We start from the raw sequence: 20,707 nt of genomic DNA on the forward strand, positions 1-20,707 counted from the left end.
AAAGTTAAAATATAGGCATATATATAGGGAATATCAAATACAAAACTCACTCATGATAATGAGGACAAATGAATCCGTTTTGTAAATATTGTCAAAATTGGATAATTTTGATAAGAAATTCTTGTAGAATAGATACAAATTTGTATAGATAATACTTGTTTTATTTTTAAATTTAGTATAAAAATGGAGTAATAAATTATTAAAACATCTTTAGTTTGTTAGGTAGTCTTTAAAATTTATATTGATTTTTTTTTCTTAATTTCCTAACCTATTTATAGAACATTCACTTAATTATTTTTACTCTTTTTTATAATTATTTCAACTTTATGTTTTGTTATTTATACTTTGATTTAAGGTTTATGTAATTATAATTTTTTTATATTTAATATTACATAAAAGAAATGTACATCATTTTGTTATTAAATCTTTAATAATATCATATTTTATTTTTTGTAATTTTTATTTTTTTAAATTTATTTAGTTAATATTTTAAATAGTAAGAGATATATACGTATTCGATGGGGATGAAGATGATAAAAATTCAATACCTCTTTAGGTATTGAGACCAAGATAAATATGAAATCTCATAAACGAAGATGAAAAAAATAATAATGTTGTACAGTTTTAAAATTTTCATTATTCATATTAACTATTTTATATTTTCATTCTATTCTTATCGACTCAATTTTATATAGAAAGTTTACTTTGAATGGAAATAAAATATAACAGCTATAATTATAATTAAATAAAAAATTAATTGATATATTGACTGAATATGGTTTAATATTAATAGAGTATTATAAATATCTTAAATCTAAGAAGAAAAACGCAATCAGAGAAAACTGAAAACAAATGTTTTTAAATATAAATAGACAAAATTGAGATTAAAAAATTAATATAGAAAAAAATAAAAGAAACAAATTAATTAATAAATGTGAACTGACCATATATTTTTAATATTAATAGAGTAATATAAGTATATTAAATTAAGAAGGAAAGGTTACTTTGAAAAAAAACTGAAAATAAATATTTTTAAAATGTAAATAGTAAAAAATAAAATTTAATATAGAAAAAAATTATTAAACCAAGAATTGAACACCTGAAATATTAATATTAAAGGAAGTTTTAGTTGGAAAAAAAATCTGTTGTAAAAGGAATATTTGAAAGCAATTAATTATTGGTTAATATCAAAATCTTAATGTTTTTTTGACATTCATTTCAGTCTATGAGTGTTTTAAATTAAACATTGTATTTAATACATTAATTATTTTTTTCACCTTTATGATTATAGTTTTTTATCAAAAAAAAATAAATAAAAATAAAAAATGGATATTCTAGGAATATTCCAATTTGTATACAAGAACTAAAAGTCTTCATCATGTATAGGATTAGACCATAACAAAACAATCTATGATTATAGTTTGTCATATGAAAAAATAACAATTAACATAATAATTCTTTTAGAATTAAAAAATGAAACTTAAACAAAGAAGAATAGAAGAAAATTCAAATTAAGATATGGGAGGCACAAAAGATATCACTTGAAAGTTTGGAATATAAATATAAAATGATTTTTTTTAAGTTTAAATAATTTTTTGTGAAGAAAAACTAATTTAGATGTAAATAATTTTTAATTTAATTATTTTTTAGTATGGCATACATACGTATATATTTTATTTTTATTAAATTTTTCAAAATAAACTATATATATATATATATATATTAAAAAAAATATACAAAGCATACACATAAAATCTTTTTCTATTTCCTCAGCATAGCTTTGCTCAACATCATCTACTTAACAAATACACAAAATAGGATAAAATAGGACGTTAATACATATCATTATTTGTATGTAAAATCGAGTTAACTACAGATTTTTGCGATAAATTTTTTCTTATATAACAATGAAGTAATTTGACAAAAGAATCGTAAATAAAATCCGTACATAATTTTAACAGATTAACAGATTGAAGTAATACAAATAATATAATAGGTTTAATTACCTTTTTCGTCCCTATATTTATAGTCAATAGTCAATTTGGTCTAGTGGTTTTTAAAAAATTCAATTTGGTCCATAAGTTTTTTAAAATGTATTCAAAATTGTCTTTTCTGTTAAATATAACCAAACGGCGTTAAGTGGTGCTTATGTGGTAGACACGTGTAAGTTAAGTGGATGATGCTTACATTACTTTAGTGAATACTGAATTAGGGTTTAGGTTATTCAAATTGGGGATTTCGAATTTCTGTATATGTTATCTAAAAGTAATAAAAACACAGAACCACTCTGAAACTAAGTCAAAAATTACTAAAAGGAGCAACCACAAAACGACACCACGGTCTGGATCGCAATCGCTGCCCCTTCACCACCTCTGGACCGCACCACATAATCGCTCCTCCAAATCGACCATGGCAACTCACCATCGTAACTCACGATCGCACCACAGAATCGAATGAGGGGAGCACACCTCCGAATGGAATCGAAGCAGGGAAGCGCACCACAGAATCCAACCAGGGGAGCAATCCTTGTATCAGAAACCCTAAATCAGAAATTCGAAATCCCCAATTTGAATAACCTAAATCCTAATTCAGTATTCACCAAAGTAATGTTAATCCACGTAACTTACACGTGTCTGCCACATAAGCATCACTTAACGTCGTTTGGTGATATTTAACAGAAAGGACCATTTTGAATACATTTTAAAAAACTTAGGGACCAAATTGAATTTTTTAAAAACCACTATACCAAATTGACTATTGGCTATAAATATATGGACAAAAAAGTAATTAAACCAATATAATAATAATAATAATAATATTATTATTATTATTATTATTAAAATATTATTAATGTTATTAATATTATTAATACTAATGATATTATAAATGTTATCATTAGTAGTAATATATAATACGAATGATAATATTGGTATTCATGTTATTGTTAATATTATTATTACTATTAATAATAATAATAATAATATTTATAATAATAATAATTAATAAACATATTAATGATAATTATAATCATTACAAAAATAATAATAATTATAATATATTACAAAATTTTGTTGGTGTAGTGATTAAATGTTGTATGTGTAAACTAGATTGAAGAGATTTCTTTTATTTTTCATTAAAAATTTTTATAGACGTGATTTTTCTAAAATGAAATTTGAATAACTAATATTTTTTTATTTATAAACTTTATACTTAAATAATAAAATATTCATATTTTATATCGTTTATACCACTTCTACTTTTAAACAATTAACTAGGTACTTGCAATTATTTAGTTAAAAATATTAATATAAATTATTTAATTAATAATATATTAATATATAAATTATTTAACGAATAAATAATAATGTATTGATTTTATAATAATAATCTATTAATTATTTAATTAATAAATTCTAACCTATTTATTACTTAATTAATAAATAATAATCTACTTTTTTAATTAATAATTATCAATGTGATACTTATTTAAATAAAGATATCTAATATATATTATTTAATTAATAATATGTTAATTATTTAATGAATGGATAATAATCTAATAGTTACTAAATTAATAACTATTAATCTATTAACTATTCAATTAATAAATATTTATATAAATTATTTAATTAATAATATATTAATGAATGATTCTTTAATGAATAAATATTAACGTATTAATTATGTAACTTATGTAATAAACTTATTAACAACTTCCATGTTAATATTTAGTGAAAATATTTAAGTTGAAAATTATAGAAAAAATATCTTATAAAAAATTAATAAGCTTAATCACATAAATAAAAGTTTAGGTGTGTATTTTTCAAAAAGGTAAAGTTTAAGGACAAATTGGAATATAGAATGTGTGATGAGAATCAAGTAAAGGAGGCTTTTATTGATGAAGGAAGAGGTCATTCGCCTTCACATCTAAAGTTCTTCCTTCTAGTCTTCTCAAAATTAAAAGAAGACATAAAATAAAGATGAGGCCCAAGCCCAAAGCCCACGCCCAAGCCCAAGAAGGCCAAAGCCCAAAGAGCCCAAGTCCATCCCATGAAGGGCAAGGCCAAGTTTTAAATAATAAAGAATATTGTTTAGAAAGGTGCTTAGAGAGAAACATAAGATACCTCTTTTGTGAAAGCATCTTTAGGTCTTTAGTTTAGGAAAATAATAGGAAGCTTAGGGGGTGTGAGCTTAGTAGAGTGGTGTAGACATAATAGGGAGGTGCCAAAGTAAGAGAGAAAGTCACACCTTCCTCATGACTATAGTTGGCGCCACTTTCATTTGTATTTGGGGGAAATTTTGAATTTAATTAGCTTTGCATTTCAGCACCTCTAGGCTATAAATTAAGGTGCTGCCTTTGTATTTTTCAGATATGAATTTTGATTAGAGAAACTATACTCAATTTTTGAGAGAATGGAAGAGCTTTGTGCCTTCCTCACTTAGTCTTATCTTGAGAGTTCTAAGGTTACCTCAAGTGGCGGCTTGCACACTCATCTTGGAGTCACCATCCTCTAAGTGGCGTGATCATCAAACCAAAGCATCCATCTCCATAAGTTCTTCTTTCCTTTCATCTCCATTATCATACAAAGCATAAACATGTCTTAGCTTCTTTGTTCGGTTCATCTTCCTTCTCTTGCACTTATGTTCGGCTGTTTGCATTTGTTTATGTTTTGATTCGGTTCTATAGTTCCAATTCATATTTTGTTCGGTTCTTATGCTTTCTTAAGAGTTTCAATCGGTGCAATTGCATTTTTACACAATTTGTTCGGTTCAATTGACAATAGATGGCTCCTCCATATGAGTTTGGTGTTTGGTGCAAGTCTTGGTGAGTTCTTGAAACATAGAACCTTGATCCAATTATATTATAAGTGCCTAAGCTATTTCCAACTCAAGTTGAGTTTATAGAATGTCAAAGAATCATCTCTTCTTTGCTATTGGATTCATATCAATGTGTGTATTTATAAATAAGATAAAGTTTAAAATTTATATAATTAATTCTTATTTTTCTTACTTTTTATAATCTTTATATATTTTAATTTGTTTTTAAAATAAAAAATTATGATCTATATTAAATTCTATCATATTTAATTTTCACGTACTTATACGTAATTTAAGCATTTAATGTTAATTAATGAATTATGCTATTATATAAAATTACTTAAGTATTGATATTGTAATAGTTTTAATCTTTTATACTTTTCTAGTTTTTTATATTTTATTTTTAAAATTTTATTACTAATTTCTGTAAAATAAAATAAATTAAAATAAGATTATATTTAAATTTATAAAACAATATATTTTAATAATTAAACTCAAAATTTTCAACTCATATTGTCTATTATTTTTATTTTCATTTCATTTGTCCCTAATTTTTTCATCTCCCTCCTATTTTGTCCTATGCAACTATTCGATGTTCCATTGCAAATTTTAGTGGTTTAATTTAACAGCATGTAATTTAATTGAGTGAGTGAAACAATATGAAACTCCCTTATTTCTTGAAAGTCAAAGAAACCAAAAAATTGTCTTCCAAAACTCCTTTTCAAGCCAAATATAGAGTAGTGTCCACCACAACTTCACTTTGTGAATTGCAATTATTAACTTACCACCTTAACAAACTCTATATTACCTTCATCAAACCTAGGACTCTATACCGTGACAACTTGTTTTTCATCTAGATTGTGTCAAACCAAGCCTTTCACGAACGCACCAAACATATCGAAATAGATTGTCATTTAGTTAATGAAAAATTAAATGTTGTCCTCCTTAAATTACTACCAATCACGTCTGTCATGAAAATTGCAGACATCCTCACAAAGTAGCTTGCTCCTCCACAATTCAACATTCTTAAATCCAAGTTGGGACTGTTTCTTCCTGCACCTTCATATCTTCTTCGGCCACCTCCATACACAACATGAAAATACATTTTTATCATTTTTGTGTCACCCCCATAGAGTAGTTTCTGGATTATGTAATCCAGAAACTCATTTGAAAAAAGACTTCCGGAATACATAATCTGAAAGCTAAATAAGACTTCCAGATTATGTAATATGAAAAGTAATCATGCATCTGAAAAAAGACTTATGGATTATGTAATCCGAAAGCTAATTACAAATTTAAAAAATGACTTCCGAATTATGTAATCTGGAATATTATAGAGGGGCATATTTAGAAATTCAAAATTTATGGAGGTGAGAGAAGAAGGTATAGAGGTGCAGGAAGAAACAGTCCCAAGTTGGTCATGCGCAACATCTACTCCCCGCTTGAGGGGTGTTAAAGATAACTTTATTAGTTTATGGCCTTTTATTGGGCCCATTTTATTTTCTGTCTTTGCCACATGTTTAGGCATTGCTTTTCTTATATGTACACTCCTGCCTTTTACTTTCTAATACCCAATATACTTTTACGCTTACAAAGAGCTTCTTTCTTTTGCGCCCTTTTACCCTTCGCACCCTCTATTTTCTCTGTTCTTCTCTCTCATCACGATTAAGGTTTGTCCTTTGCATATTGCGCTCTCTGTTTCTTAATTCTTATTGCACGAGCCTTAGTAAAACTGAAATCTCGAATTCGCGCAAGAGAAAATATAAAAAAAAAAACAATAAGTAAAAATCATGACCAATAATCAAGAGTGGAGATTCGATTTTTAAAAAATCTCTTCATTTTTTTCAAAAGAAAATATTCTTAAAACTATATTAAAGAGGGTAATTCAATGTAGTAATTAATGATTACCAATAACTAAAAATATTTAAAACAATATGAACAAAAGGCACACAATATTTTATATTCAAATTCTTTCTGAATTATCTAGTTAATTCAAACAAGGTCAATCTTACACTTAAAAATCTTCAATTATCTAGTTACAAGAACTTTTATGTAAATAGAACAAAAAAATACAAATTACTCCTTTAAACATCCTTTGAAAAATTAACAAAAATACTTAATTACCTACAAGACACCAAACATTTGTGCCACTGCAATAAAATCATGAAATAGAAACTAATTTTTAGAGACCAAAATAATTAGTTGCAATAGTAACTAAATTAGAAACCATTTTAGAAACTAAATAAAAAATTGGTTTCTAAATTAGTTTCTATTATTATTAAATAGTTTCTAAATTGATATCTAATTAGCAACCAAGGTTTTAACTACCAATTAATTAGTTGCAATAGTAACTAAATTAGAAACCATTTTAGAAACTAAATAAAAAATTGGTTTCTAAATTAGTTTCTATTATTGTTAAATAGTTTCTAAATTGATATCTAATTAGCAACCAAGGTTTTAGAGACCAAATTTAATTGGTAGTTAAAACCTTGGTTGCTAATTAGATACCAATTTAGAAACTATTTAACAATAATAGAAACTAATTTAGAAATCAATTTTTTATTTAGTTTCTAAAATGGTTTCTAATTTAATTACTATTGCAACTAATTATTTTGGTCTCTAAAAATTGGTTTTTATTTCATGATTTTCTTGTAGTGTGCAAAATTACCAATACAAGATATAAAAGAAAAGGCAAAATATATATCACCTAAAATATGACAGGTTTAAAACGAAAAATATATAACATGATCATTATTTATTATGAATCTCAACCTCTTCTTTTTCAAACAAGATGTAATGCATAATACTGAAAGAAAACCCATGTTTAGAAAACAATTGAGTTCTTTTTGAAAATATTGAAAGGTATTCTTCTAAGAAAACTTCAAGGTTTTTTCTTTTTAAAGTAGTTTCAAAGAGTTATATGGTTACTAACTGATATAATCGATTATTATGTTATTCACGTAATTCAAAAACAATTTTGTCTCAACATAATTTATTATTTTTAATCATAAATAATTATTTACTAATGTAAGGTTTTTAAAATTGCTTACCATAATTAATTATTGCCTAAAATAATCAATTATTTCTTAAACATATAAAAACTAATTTTGATAAGGATAATCGCTTATTACTTTATATTATGAACTTAACATAATTGATTATTATGTTTAGAAAGATAAATAATAAGTTTTTCAAAGTAAATTTTCTCAAGATCATCTTAGAGATTGATTCATGTTTTACGTTTTTATCATATTAAGATAATCAATAGAGATAGGAACGTCAACAAAAGGTGTAGACATTATCAAATCAACACATCATGTTTTGCTAACAGAGAAAACCACAGATCCCTCACTCAAATCACCATTGTTTTGGTTTTTACATGAAACTAAATTCATTTTTTCAAAAGGAGGCATGAGCTAATGAGATTCACGAAGACTATAATAAAAGTACAGCTTTGCACTCATATCTAAATTGGACCTTATGTTTGTGTGGAAAAGGAATTTTGGGCACCTTCTCATTTTCTAACATGGTAGAGGAGTTCCCTTGTCTTCAAATTTTAAATTGCAATTGGAGTTAAAGTTTCATAACATTTATTGTTAATGTGATTACGTTGAGTTTTTGCTAAAATAGAAGTTGCAGAGTATGTTGTTAAAAATTGTTTATCACTTTTCTTTTAGATATACTCTTTTTATTGTTTAGCATTTTGTTTAAATTTTTTCTATTATATTACTGTGTTATGTGTAGAGGATTTAATATTCGCCATAATTTTGTTCGAGGGATAGGACTTAATGAAGCTCTCAATGTTTCATTTTCAATTTATTATAATATTAGGTGCTTTTGAATTTTAATGATGAGTCATGGATTCTTATAGCTAGTAGCTATGAACTAGCACCAGTGGAAAAAGAGAGTTTGACAACGTCTATAGACAACGATTTAAGTGATAACATCGTTTAAAAAAATACGGTGACAATTTTGTAAATAAGAAAAACATATAGGCGACGGTTCTAATTATAATCTATTTTCTAGACTATGGTTTGGTGAGAAATTGTTGCTTATGATGGACATTATAGACTACAGTTTATTAGGCAACCATCGCCTATAGCTATGTGTTCCATATAGATTATGGTTATTAGTCAAGAAGTGATGAATCAATTATAGTAGCATATCACCGAACAAGTGATAGAGAATGTTACCGACAAGGTTATTCAGATGGTAACTCATCAAGTTACTCTACAAATGAGACATGAGTTTCAGGAACAACTCCATATCTTATGTATATCACAACTCCATTCCAACAGCATGTGACTCCCACTCTCAAGGGCTCAAAAGGGAGTTGTGTAGCTCCTGCTGAATAGGGGATGCATTGGCGAGATAAGTCAATGTGAGTTACTTGTAAAGGATGATTTCACTCATCGGATGGTGGTTAGAGGGAAAGTCTTTGAAGGGGCCACTACCTTACATAATGTGGCTCTCCCCCTGGTGTAGTAAAGGTCAAGATGGAGAACTGGAGAACGTACAAGTTGTTGATGCTCCTATTCATCTGCCTTCAAATGAGGTAACTAATGTGGTTAAGGCATTTCAGACATTCATAGCCTGGAATAAACACCTCGTTCCGACTTATTACTAAACCCCAGTAAGAAATTAATTTGTAATTATTAATTTATATTTATATTATATTTAATTTAATGAAAATATTCTTTATTTTGTAGCAACTGCATTGAAAACCAAGACTGCAAAGGAAGAAGCAACTAATTTCCATTGACGATCCTATAGCTGCATTATTATAGATTGTTGTGGCTATTGGTACAAACCTAACGGAGGTTCTGGGGATGGTACTGATTTTGGAAGAAACGGTAAAATCTCTTTATACATACACATGTCTGATGTGTTAGAGGTTGCAACTGATAACGAGTACCTGAATAGATTCGTCATTTAGTTTTGGATGATGTAAGCCATCACGAACTGTTTGGTTACAGGGGAAACATAAATATTTTGTCCCTTATATTAATGAATAAGTATAGTTTTTAAGTCATTAATTATTAGTATTTCATCCTTTAAAGTTTTACTAATTATTTTCATGGATGATGCATGCATCACTGACAATTACTTTTAATATTCGTAATTGATAACGGTTGTGTGATTCTGTTCATTGCACAAGAAGTCACTGATATCTCAAGCAACTAGTGGACAAGTAATTACATTATCAACTTACCTATGTATATTACTTAAAAGTCTTCAAATAAGTTTTTTTATTAATTAGCTCATACACTAGATATAACATATTTAAAGGTGGGCCAAGTGCAAGGTCCCAAAAGATCATATGGTTGAACCTAAATGTTTGTAATTTTCATTAATTAATTTTCTGTCTTTTTGTCCTTCTTGTTTGTTCAAAATATTAATATTAACTTTTCATTAATATTGAATTGTAGTGTAATAAACAATTAGGAGGGTATTAGTGTGGCTATTATGTATTATTGTTTATGATAAACTATGTGTACTTTAAACACTAATTTTTACTTATTCTGTGTCGTAGTATTTTATGGATGATCAACCACTAAATTCGAAATAAATGGAATATGTGAAGAATGTCTTGCCACATAATTCATTTCGTTTTATAACATAGATGAATATTATAAGTTTAATCTCTATATGTGTGTGCGCGTGTGCATTAACGTGTGCATGTGTCTATAATAATATAAATAAACTATGAATGTTGATATTTTCTATAATTAAAAATTATAATTAAAAAACTATAGATGAAGTTCTTTATGATTCTAAAACTAAGACCTAATTAAGGATTGTAAAAGGAGATATATAAAAATATTTTTATATTAGTGTGTATTTTTTTATAATAGATTATTTTTAAAGGAAAAATGTGTAAACCTTGTTAGAAAAAATAAATAAAAGCATGGCAAAATATTAAAAGATTTATCTCATAAGTAATATACACAGTTACATATATTCAACCATAATCAATGGCAGTTGTCTCCACTTTTAATGTGATGCCAAAAAATTGGATCTGGAAATGCATGTGCCTTTGGACCTTCTTGTCGCGCAAAATAAGATAATATATTTTATGTTTTCCATATTTGTTTATATTATCTCTTCCAACATGGACAGCTTTTTCATCCTTATTTTACAAACAACTCATTATTGTATATCACATAATAATTCTAATAACCAAATCATACAATATTATATATAAAAAATATAAGATATCAGCCATTTATTTATTTAGTTCCATTTCCATTTCCATATGAAAATTAAATAAAAACATTGAGTAGATTTTGACCGTTGAATTAAGATATTCTGAATGCTCTGACACCGATGAAGATCTTCCAAACATGTTGGATTATCATGGAAAAACACCACATGTTACAGTTGTTAATTAGTAGTGGAGATGTTTTTTTTTTTTTTTCTGCATGAAATAATGGAATCTAGGAAATCCAATTCAGCAATGGTGGGCGATGGAATCTGCAACTTGGACTTCAAATTTTGTCCTTTGAATTTGAACTATGGAATCCAATTCCTTGAGGCTGTGATTTATTTACTTTTCAGTTATCCAGCTATGGAAAATTTGCAAAGAAAAAAATCACTTCACCAACTTTGATTATAAAATAATTATCTTAATAATATAAATATATAATTTCAATTAAATGGTAAAAGGGTATATTATCCTCCTATAATTAAAGCTATATATAATAAAAATTTAAATTTAAAAAAGACAATATTATTTCTGTATATGTCGGAGGAAAACAATATATACAGAAATAAAATGTATTAATTGATGACGCAATTATCTTTAGAAAGTACAAAGTTAGAAGAAAAATACACATAAAAATAATAAATAATAGATGATATTACCCAGCATTTTTTATTTATATTAAAACTCCAGATAAATGTTATTTAATCACTATTCATGATTTTTAAGCAACAATTTAAGAAAGAGTGACTAATAAATAGTGATATATAAAATGAAAATTCGATCACTGTATAATATATTTATTGTTTTAAAATTAGGTCGAATCATGGGACAGATCAAATAACTTTTTAAAATAAACATGAAATTAATAAAGAACAAATCGAAAAGTCCAAAATTGGTATAAAAAAACCAATTCAATATGTCTTTTTCAATTTTTTATTTTTACTTTAACTTTAAAGATACTTTTAAGAAGAATAAAGTACATATTTAAATCTAAATACTCGATATTATCTCTTCAATAATTATTCATTTTCATTGTGTAATAATTTGGTCACTTTTATATTTTCTAATTTCTTCATCCTAATTATTCTTAATTTTATTTCTTAAGATATTACTTAGTATTAAAAAATATAAACTCAATTACGACCAATTCCACTATTATTAAATTATTATTTTAGATTATTACATCCTGAAAATTTAGTGCTTAATTTTCGAAAGGAATATTTCTTTATTCAAAGTTGGATGCTTAAGAGTTAACGTTCTTCGTTGATATTCTGTTTTGAAAGTTTACTATTAATTTTGACGAAATTTCGTGAATATATACTTCAGAAAATATACTTTCTTTCAAATCAAACCATCGTTTTTGTGAAAAAAATAATAATAATTTTGATACACACTTTGGGTTGATTTTGTCTTCTATAACCAAGATTGAAGATTCGTGATCATGATTCAAAACACTTCTATTTTACCCCAAAAAAACTATTATAGCCATTGTACGGAACACCTAATTAAAGAAATAATTTTTTTAATTGAGGTTTTATTAACAAATATTCTTATAAAAGGTTGAGATGAATTCTACAATAAAGTGTTTGAAGTGTCTAATTTCTATATTATTATTATTTATTTAAATATATTATTTATCATCTAGAAAGAGAATGATGTATATAAAGATATTCCCACATTAAACTTAGCTCCATAATAAATATATAATAATAAACAATTAATATTTTGAAAATTTCACTTATTTATATTATTGATAGTCAACAAGTTTCTATGTGTATGAAGTTATAAAGTAATCGTGTTTTCAATTAGGTTTTAAAATTAGTGGTATGATGCATGATATTCACTTTATTTTCTGATCTACTTACAAATAAATAATCTTATTTAAGTTTTTAACTATAAGAGTTAGGAATTGATTCATTTCTTTAATAAGTTATTGAATTCATTAATATGAGATGTTAAGGACACATTCCATCCATACGTGTAAATAATTAAATATTAAAAATAGTAAAGTTAGAATATACTTTTAATAGTATAATACTGGAGATATATGATAAGTTAAAATTGATATATATATATATATATATATATATATATATATATATAAACTTTATTCTATCAGATAGGTTAAGCAATCCATATGTAAAGAACGAAGCTGGTTAACATTTTAAAATTAATTGTAATTTTAGATTTATATCCAACTAATTGTTCGTTTTGATTTGTTTTAAAAAGTTGAATCAAAAGTGTAAAAAGTATTTTTTTTTTAAATTTAAGTCAGATTGATAAAATTAATTTCATTTTTTAAACATAGTAATTTGATATATAAATTATAACGTGTGTATATATTTTATTAAAATATTATTATTTTAAAATGTTTTAGTATAATCATAATTTAAAAAAAAACTAATGTATAATCAGTTTAACTTAAATTCATTCTAATCATAAATTAAATAGATAAGGTTTTCGTGGTGCAAGATGTGGTATATACTTAAAATAAAATAAAAAGTAATAATTAAAAGGAGACAAATAAATATAAATAATAAAGAAGTGATATTTTGCATAATGGAGCCACTCACTAAGCACAGCAACTAAACTGATTGGTGAGGCATCACCTCCTCTTCCCCTCTTATCTTCAATATTAAATATTGGGGTATGTGTTGGAAAAAATAAAGTATTATTATAATTATTTTAAGTTTAATTGATTTAATATAAATTATGTATATTAGAATTAACATTTTTTTTATAATGATTCTCCAAAAAACCATATATAAAATGGTGAATTTCTTGGTAAGAGGATATAAAAGAAATTTATATCCACAATAATATAAACATTAAATTTTTGTATTTCTATTTTTCTTACACTTCGAAGGACTAATTTGAGTAACATTAATTATTTTTAATTATATTAATTACATAATAAATTTTGATAATATTTTTTACAATATTAACTTTTATCATGTGGATATCTTTCTATTATATAGAAATTAATTTTAGAGAAAAAATAATAATTAATATTATATTGATTAAATTATATATATATATAATAAAGACTAAAATAATAATTAATATCAAAATAATTTTTAAATTAATATTTAACTAATTATCATAAAATTAATTATCATGATTTTTTTGATAGTGTACATATAATTATCTTTCGTTTCATCTTACTTATTATACCAAAAAGTTATATCTATAAGTATATTTTCTCTATTTCCTTAGAAGTGTTCTTATTGGTTCATGCATTCAAGTGGGAAACAATAATATCTCTGAAAAAGTTAACTTTCATGCTCCCCATCTATCAACCAAATAGTAGAAACGTAGAAAATAAAACCATGAAAGTGAAATCGATGAGATTGACGTGAAAGTTCTTCCATGGAATCAAACAAAGGAAAGGCAAAAAATAATAGATGAACACAACGCAAGTCTTATGTCATATAATTCTTGTATATCATAAATGATTGAGAATTTTTGAATTAAGTATAAAGTAACGATAAAATATTACACAATCACTTATTATAAGTGATTACGTGATGCTGTATTATAATTGTAATGATCATGATATGTTGAATCAATTCTTATCATATTGAATCAATTCTTATCTTTTTTATGGAAAAAAATGTTCAAAGTTCTTCCAAGATAAGCTTGCATAATCATTGATTATTCAAAACTCATTCTTTTCAAACCCAACCTTTCAATGGAATCTACAAGCATTTGGATTGAGATTCGTTTTTTCACACCGACCATGGTTAAAAACCTATATTTTTTGTTAAGGGAGAAAGCTCATGATCATTAAATTTATGAAAAAATATATTATTCAGATCAAAATAAGTTCATGCAAATTAGAGATCGTGATATCATGATTTAGATGTTAATATTAATTAATCCCTTTTCATTTCAATGTGTTGTTATCACTAAGAGCATGATCAATGGCTAATTGGTGATTCACAATATTTTTCAAATTCCACAATCAAAACTATCCATATATAAACTATATAGATTTATAGAAATATTAATCTAAAATTAAAGTATATTTCACTGTATATATTTTAAAACAAATAATATCATGATATGGAGATACAACATTAATTAACTAAAAATGTCTTGTATCAATATATTGTTAAAGCTATAAATTTTTTTTAAAAAATATAGGATATATATTGTTATTCTGTGAGGTTCTATCCGTTTTATCATTTTTTTACACAAAATGAAAAAAAATATATATAAAATACTAAATCCAGTCAAAACAATATGAAGTATAACTCAAGTTTAAATTAAAATGTGACGAGTTCAATAACTTTTAAAACTTTGAGCCAGTCAAAGCTTTCTTTAAATTGAAATAAACTACACAATTAATGTAGTCTTTTTTACAAATTTAGTTTATACATCAATAAATTGCAGAAATCTCTCATGATTTTTAGAACTTTTTGTATTTTAGTTTGTGTAAATTAATTTTAACTTACCATTTTTTTTTCTCTTTTAAAGTTTTATAAAGAAGTTTATCCAAATATTAGAAGTGTTTGAGAAATTAAACCTTTAACATTAGAGAAATGTCAACAAGTATTTTAGAACATTAGAGGAATGTCAACATTATTTAAGAAATGATAGAAATAACAAAATATTGTAGGAAAGCATTATCAATAATGCCTCTCACTGTAATTACTATAATAGTAATATTGTAATTTTTAATAACAAAGAAACTTTGTAGTGTGCAAGAACTTGTTAGTGACAAACCCACTTGCATCCATTGCACATAACATTACTAATCAATTTGAAGTCTTTTAAGAATGGGAAGTTTGTATGATGGTTAAATGAAAGGAACCAACTTGACTTGAACACATTCCATTTTATCCTCATTGCACTTGCATTTCCAACAGAAGCACCAAAATAAAGCAGATTTTCATTTTATTTAAAGCACAATTCCATCTGATCACAGAACTCTCTACATTTACAAAAGTGAATGAAACCATGCTTCCTAGCTAATTAGAAGACTGCAGCTTTAAGTCTCCTTCCCAACTCCTTTCTGTTCAGAGAAAAATGATCATGCTGTTAGCATCAAAACAAGTATTTCCTATAATGAACAAGAAATTTAATTTAGCATACCTCATCAGTTGCCTATCAAAGCCTGAAGCAGCCAAGAGCCCTCTATTCTCTTCAGCCCTTCTTAAGAGGTAAGGCATGACCATTTCTACAGGTCCAAATGGCATATACTTGCTAACCTGAAACCCTGCATTGCTTAATCCATAGGAAAGTGCCTCTGACATTCCATATAGCTGTGCAAATTCTAGCTTCTGCTTCACCTTTCCAACTCCCAGTTCATGAGCTTTTGCCACAGCCAATTTCCCTACACAACATTCACACCATAACAAACACTTTAAATTGGGATGCTGAGTCTTCTTATATCATAACATGGAAATAGTACATGCACCAACATTGTAAATGTTAGAAATTAAACACTAATTGTACCTGATTCAATATTGTGAGTTGCAAGAACAACTGAATCAGGTCCATTGGCAACCTTCTCCAGCATAAATGATGCACAGTCATTGAAGCAATTGTGTGTGTCCTGAATGGTATTGTGAATTGGGGATGCATGTCCAAAAGACTGAGCCAATTTTCTCTCTGTGGACATGTAAGCACCCCTCACCAATTTGAACCCCATTGGAACTCCCATTTTCTCTGCTGCATTTGTTGTGAGCAATAACCTGTCCTTGGCATCTTTCAGGTAAGTTTGGATGGTCCCAAACACAATGGGGTTGCTAGCTTTGTTGTGCTTGATGGAAGCAGCGTATGTGAAGTAATCAATAGCTGGCTGAACAGTGGTGTGTTCAGCATCAACCAACAAAGGAATATTGGCCTCCTCACACTTTTGGCAAAGTTGAAGGAGTCTCTGGTTGGCAAGTTGCAGATCGCTCTCTTCTTCTGGGGTTAGAGGCTCTGGTCTCTTCTGTGTGTGGTACAAAGGGCTAGTTTCTGCGAAAATTGGGAGGGAATCTTGCTTCCATGGCAAAACAAATGAAGGGTCTTTCTGTTGCCATCTTAGAAGGTCACTGAGTCTTTCAAGCAATGCCATGGGGCATATTGCAGTGATTTTCACAATGACAAAGCTCACCTGTCACATCAAAAGGTTGCACGAGTTAACACCAGAAAACACAGAAAAACAGATGAGCAATACAACAAACACGTCAACCCCATGGCCTACCAAACACAATGCAAGAAAATTGACAGTGAAATCATTGAAAACTTTGCTAGAAATTGATGAAAGTTCCGTGTCTGTCATGAACTATTTATCTCAATTCGTACACTCTGCAATTTTTTCATGGCATGAGAGTGAATCACAGCTCATGTGTGCAGAAGCAATACCAAATTGCCAACCCCATTGTCCTCTTTCTGAGAGGGACCAAAACAACACATCCCACATCAAAACGTTGATTTTCTGACAATGATTCGTGCATGGTACCCACTTGAAGATTCAATCACACAAAAATCAAACACGCTGCACAGTACGTGTTCCATTTCAAGGTTCCACACAATTATACAAAATACTAACACCAGTAGGAATCTTTAAATCATCTGATTCAAGAAAAGGAATTTTTAATTTAATTAAAAAAGAATTGATCAAAAAGTTGTTCTATTTTCACTCATTCTCTTCTGTCAGAATCAGTATTTTTTAATATGCAAAATTAACTGGTAATAAAAAAAAAAAGAGCGATTCACAACAAGTGGTCACGCACTTTTTTTTCTTTGGTTACTGTACCAAATAAATGAGACAAATAAAGAGCATTGAAACATCATAACTTCTGAAAAATATAATCAATACGCATAATTAAAGAAAAAGAATGACACCCGGTTTTATCTGAACAAAAGTCTCAAATTAAATCACAGTAAATTACAAGGAACAAAATCTTTCCATGCACATTTATTCTTTTTTTAATTTAAGAGTTACAAAATTAAAACATTTCAAAATAATTTTTTTTTTCTCTGGGAAAACAAAAAGGCACACGATTCCACCAAATCGATATCAGAAAAGGGTAAAAAAAAAAAATTATCAACTGAGGTTTTCAGTTCGAGTAAAATTTTCACCATCGAAACTTCATGCACCCATTTTTTTACTAACTATTTTTTTTCTTTTATTATCAATTAAAAATAACTAATTTATAGGAGAGGAAAAAAAGACACTGAATTGAAGTGGGACCCACTTCACCGACTATCAGTGGCTTTCTCCGATGTGCATGTGAGAGCAAAAAACGAAAAACCAAAGAGAAAGAAGAAGCACTTACAGAAGATGGTGGAAGCGATTTGCTGACAGTAACAGTGTGAAGGAACCCATTGAGGTTCTGGTCACACCCCTCGTTATCGTGCGCATCCTCCACGCCGTACACGAGCATGCTGCGCAAGCCGGCGTCGTTCAGCACCCCTATGCTCTTGCTGGCGCCGGCGGCGTCCTCGCCGGCGCAGAAGTGCGAGAAGAACGTCTCGCGCGTGACGGACATGACGAGATCCCGCGGCAGCCCACTCTGGAGCAGCGGCGACTTCATGACCCACATTCCCAGGTCCACCATGGGCCCCACCGCCGTCGCATGCAGCACGGAGGCCGATCGGAGCAGCCGCCCGGTGGACACCGACGCGAAAAGCCGCTCCGCGTCGTCCATCCCCAGCGCCACCTCAGCCGCCACGCTTGGCGGCTTCTCGAAGAACGCCGGCGGCGCGATGGCCGGCGTGAGGGAGGGATGCACCGCGTTGAGGGGCTTCGTGGCGGTGTTGTAGCGGAATTTCTTGAGAATCCTGGGAGGAATCACGCGGGTAGCCATTTTTACAATGATGTTGTTTTTTGAAGAGATTAAGGTGTTGTGTTGTGTTGTGTTGTGTTTTGTCTCTGGTTCTTGTTGCTCTCAGGTGTGTTTTATAGGCAAAATGGTGAGAAAATGGGTGGAGTTAAGAAAGGAAAATACAACACTTCAATGCCTAGTTGGGTAAGTTGCATGGTAGAAGCGTGTGAAATAAGTTTAGAGAAGTCAACTTAGGTTATTTTTTATTTTTATTAATCAAACCTTTCTAATTTTTTCTCTCTAATTCTTCCAACCTCATTCACTGTAATGCCTTCAAGTTGCATATGTGGAATGGGACCAATACAACATATTTTATACACACTTTATTTCTTGTCAATAATTAAATTTAAAACAACAATTTCAATCTAATAATATAAGTAAATTTATCTTAATCATGGGAAATATAAATATAATTAATTGTTTTCTCCTTGCTATAATAATTCAATTCCTGTAATTAAAAAAAATCAAGGGTAATATAAAGTTTTGATTCATTAGTGTGTTAATTATTGTTTATTAACGTATTTGGCAAGCACTTTAAAATGCTGTTTTAAACGTTTCTAAATGATAAGTGAAGTTACTTAAAGCTACTTTTAGCTATGAACTTATAATGTTTTTTATTAGTATCATTTATATTTTCATTTATTTTCTTCTTCTTATATTCTTAATTATGTTGTATCTATTATTACATATTTCAATCTTGTGGATAGAATTAATTATTGCACTTTTTTTTTATCAGCAATTAATTATTGCACTATTTTTAGGATTTTTATGGGTTACTTTATAATTTTTACAGGGTAAAAATTCAAGTAATATATGTTTCCTTACGCCATGCCATGTGAAGATGACACGCAATCAAAATTATAAAAAATAAATTCAATATAAGAGTAATTTAAATTAAGAAATGAAAAAAATTAAATTTCTAATAAATAAATAAATAAAATATTTGAATAACATATCCTACACTACAAGAAAATCATGAAATCGAAACCAATTTTTAGATACCAAAATAATTAGTTGCAATAGTAATTAAATTAGAGACTATTTTAGAAACTAAAACAAAATTTAGTTTCTAAATTAGTTTCTATTATTGTTAAATAGTTTCTAAATTGGTATCTAATTAACAACGAAGGTTTTAAATTTGGTAGTAGCAAAAATATTGGTCGCTAATTAGATACCAATTTAGAAACTATTTAACAATAATACAAACTAATTTAGAAATCAAATTTTGTTTTAGTTTTTAAAATGATTTCTAATTTAATTACTATTGTAACTAATTATTTTGGTCTCTACAAATTAGTTTCTATTTTAAGATTTTCTAATAGTGCTAATTTTATGATTTTATATTGGTTTAATAAAATAAAAGTACTAAAATGTTTAACAAAAATTTAGTTAGTCAAGACAAATCTAAAATTACAATTATGAGTAATATAACTTTTACAACCGTTGCTAAAAATATAGAATAAAGTTTGTAACTCGAGTTAGTAACACTAATCACAACCGTTGCTAAAAAAAATAGAATAAAGTTTCTTTGATTGATACATTAATAAAAAACTATTTTTTAAAATAAAATATTATATTATAATATTATTTAGTGTGAAATAAATAAAATTAATGTTATAATAGCAAGATATCATTAGCAAACATATATCATTTGTTGGACCTAAAAGAGAAAACTTGTAAAGTTTGTAACGTTAAACTCTCCACGTAGATATGAGTTGGATGCATCGGTCGGTGCAATTGCTTGCGTAGATCCACCTTATCCTTCTCATCTTTTTTTCTGGATAAATCCAAAATTCAAACACATGAGAGAGACTTTGCTTATTATTTATTATAGTTGCAGCACCTAGAAAATGGTAACATT

At 27.5% G+C, this 20,707-nt stretch overlaps 1 protein-coding gene across 1 annotated transcript; it reads right to left on the bottom strand.

The window, feature by feature from the left end:
- Positions 1-15,843: 15,843 nt before the first annotated feature.
- Positions 15,844-18,992, bottom strand: LOC137837073 (proline dehydrogenase 2, mitochondrial-like). Its single transcript, XM_068645929.1, has 4 exons — positions 18,298-18,992; positions 16,484-17,129; positions 16,121-16,361; positions 15,844-16,040 (listed from the first exon to the last, which is right to left on the bottom strand). Exons 1-4 carry the CDS (start codon positions 18,826-18,828, stop codon positions 16,001-16,003), a joined length of 1,458 nt encoding a protein of 485 aa, XP_068502030.1. The 5' UTR covers positions 18,829-18,992; the 3' UTR covers positions 15,844-16,000.
- Positions 18,993-20,707: the final 1,715 nt, after the last annotated feature.

This window comes from Phaseolus vulgaris, chromosome 4, assembly GCF_000499845.2.
Source record: "Phaseolus vulgaris cultivar G19833 chromosome 4, P. vulgaris v2.0, whole genome shotgun sequence".
Lineage (NCBI taxonomy): Eukaryota > Viridiplantae > Streptophyta > Magnoliopsida > Fabales > Fabaceae > Phaseolus > Phaseolus vulgaris.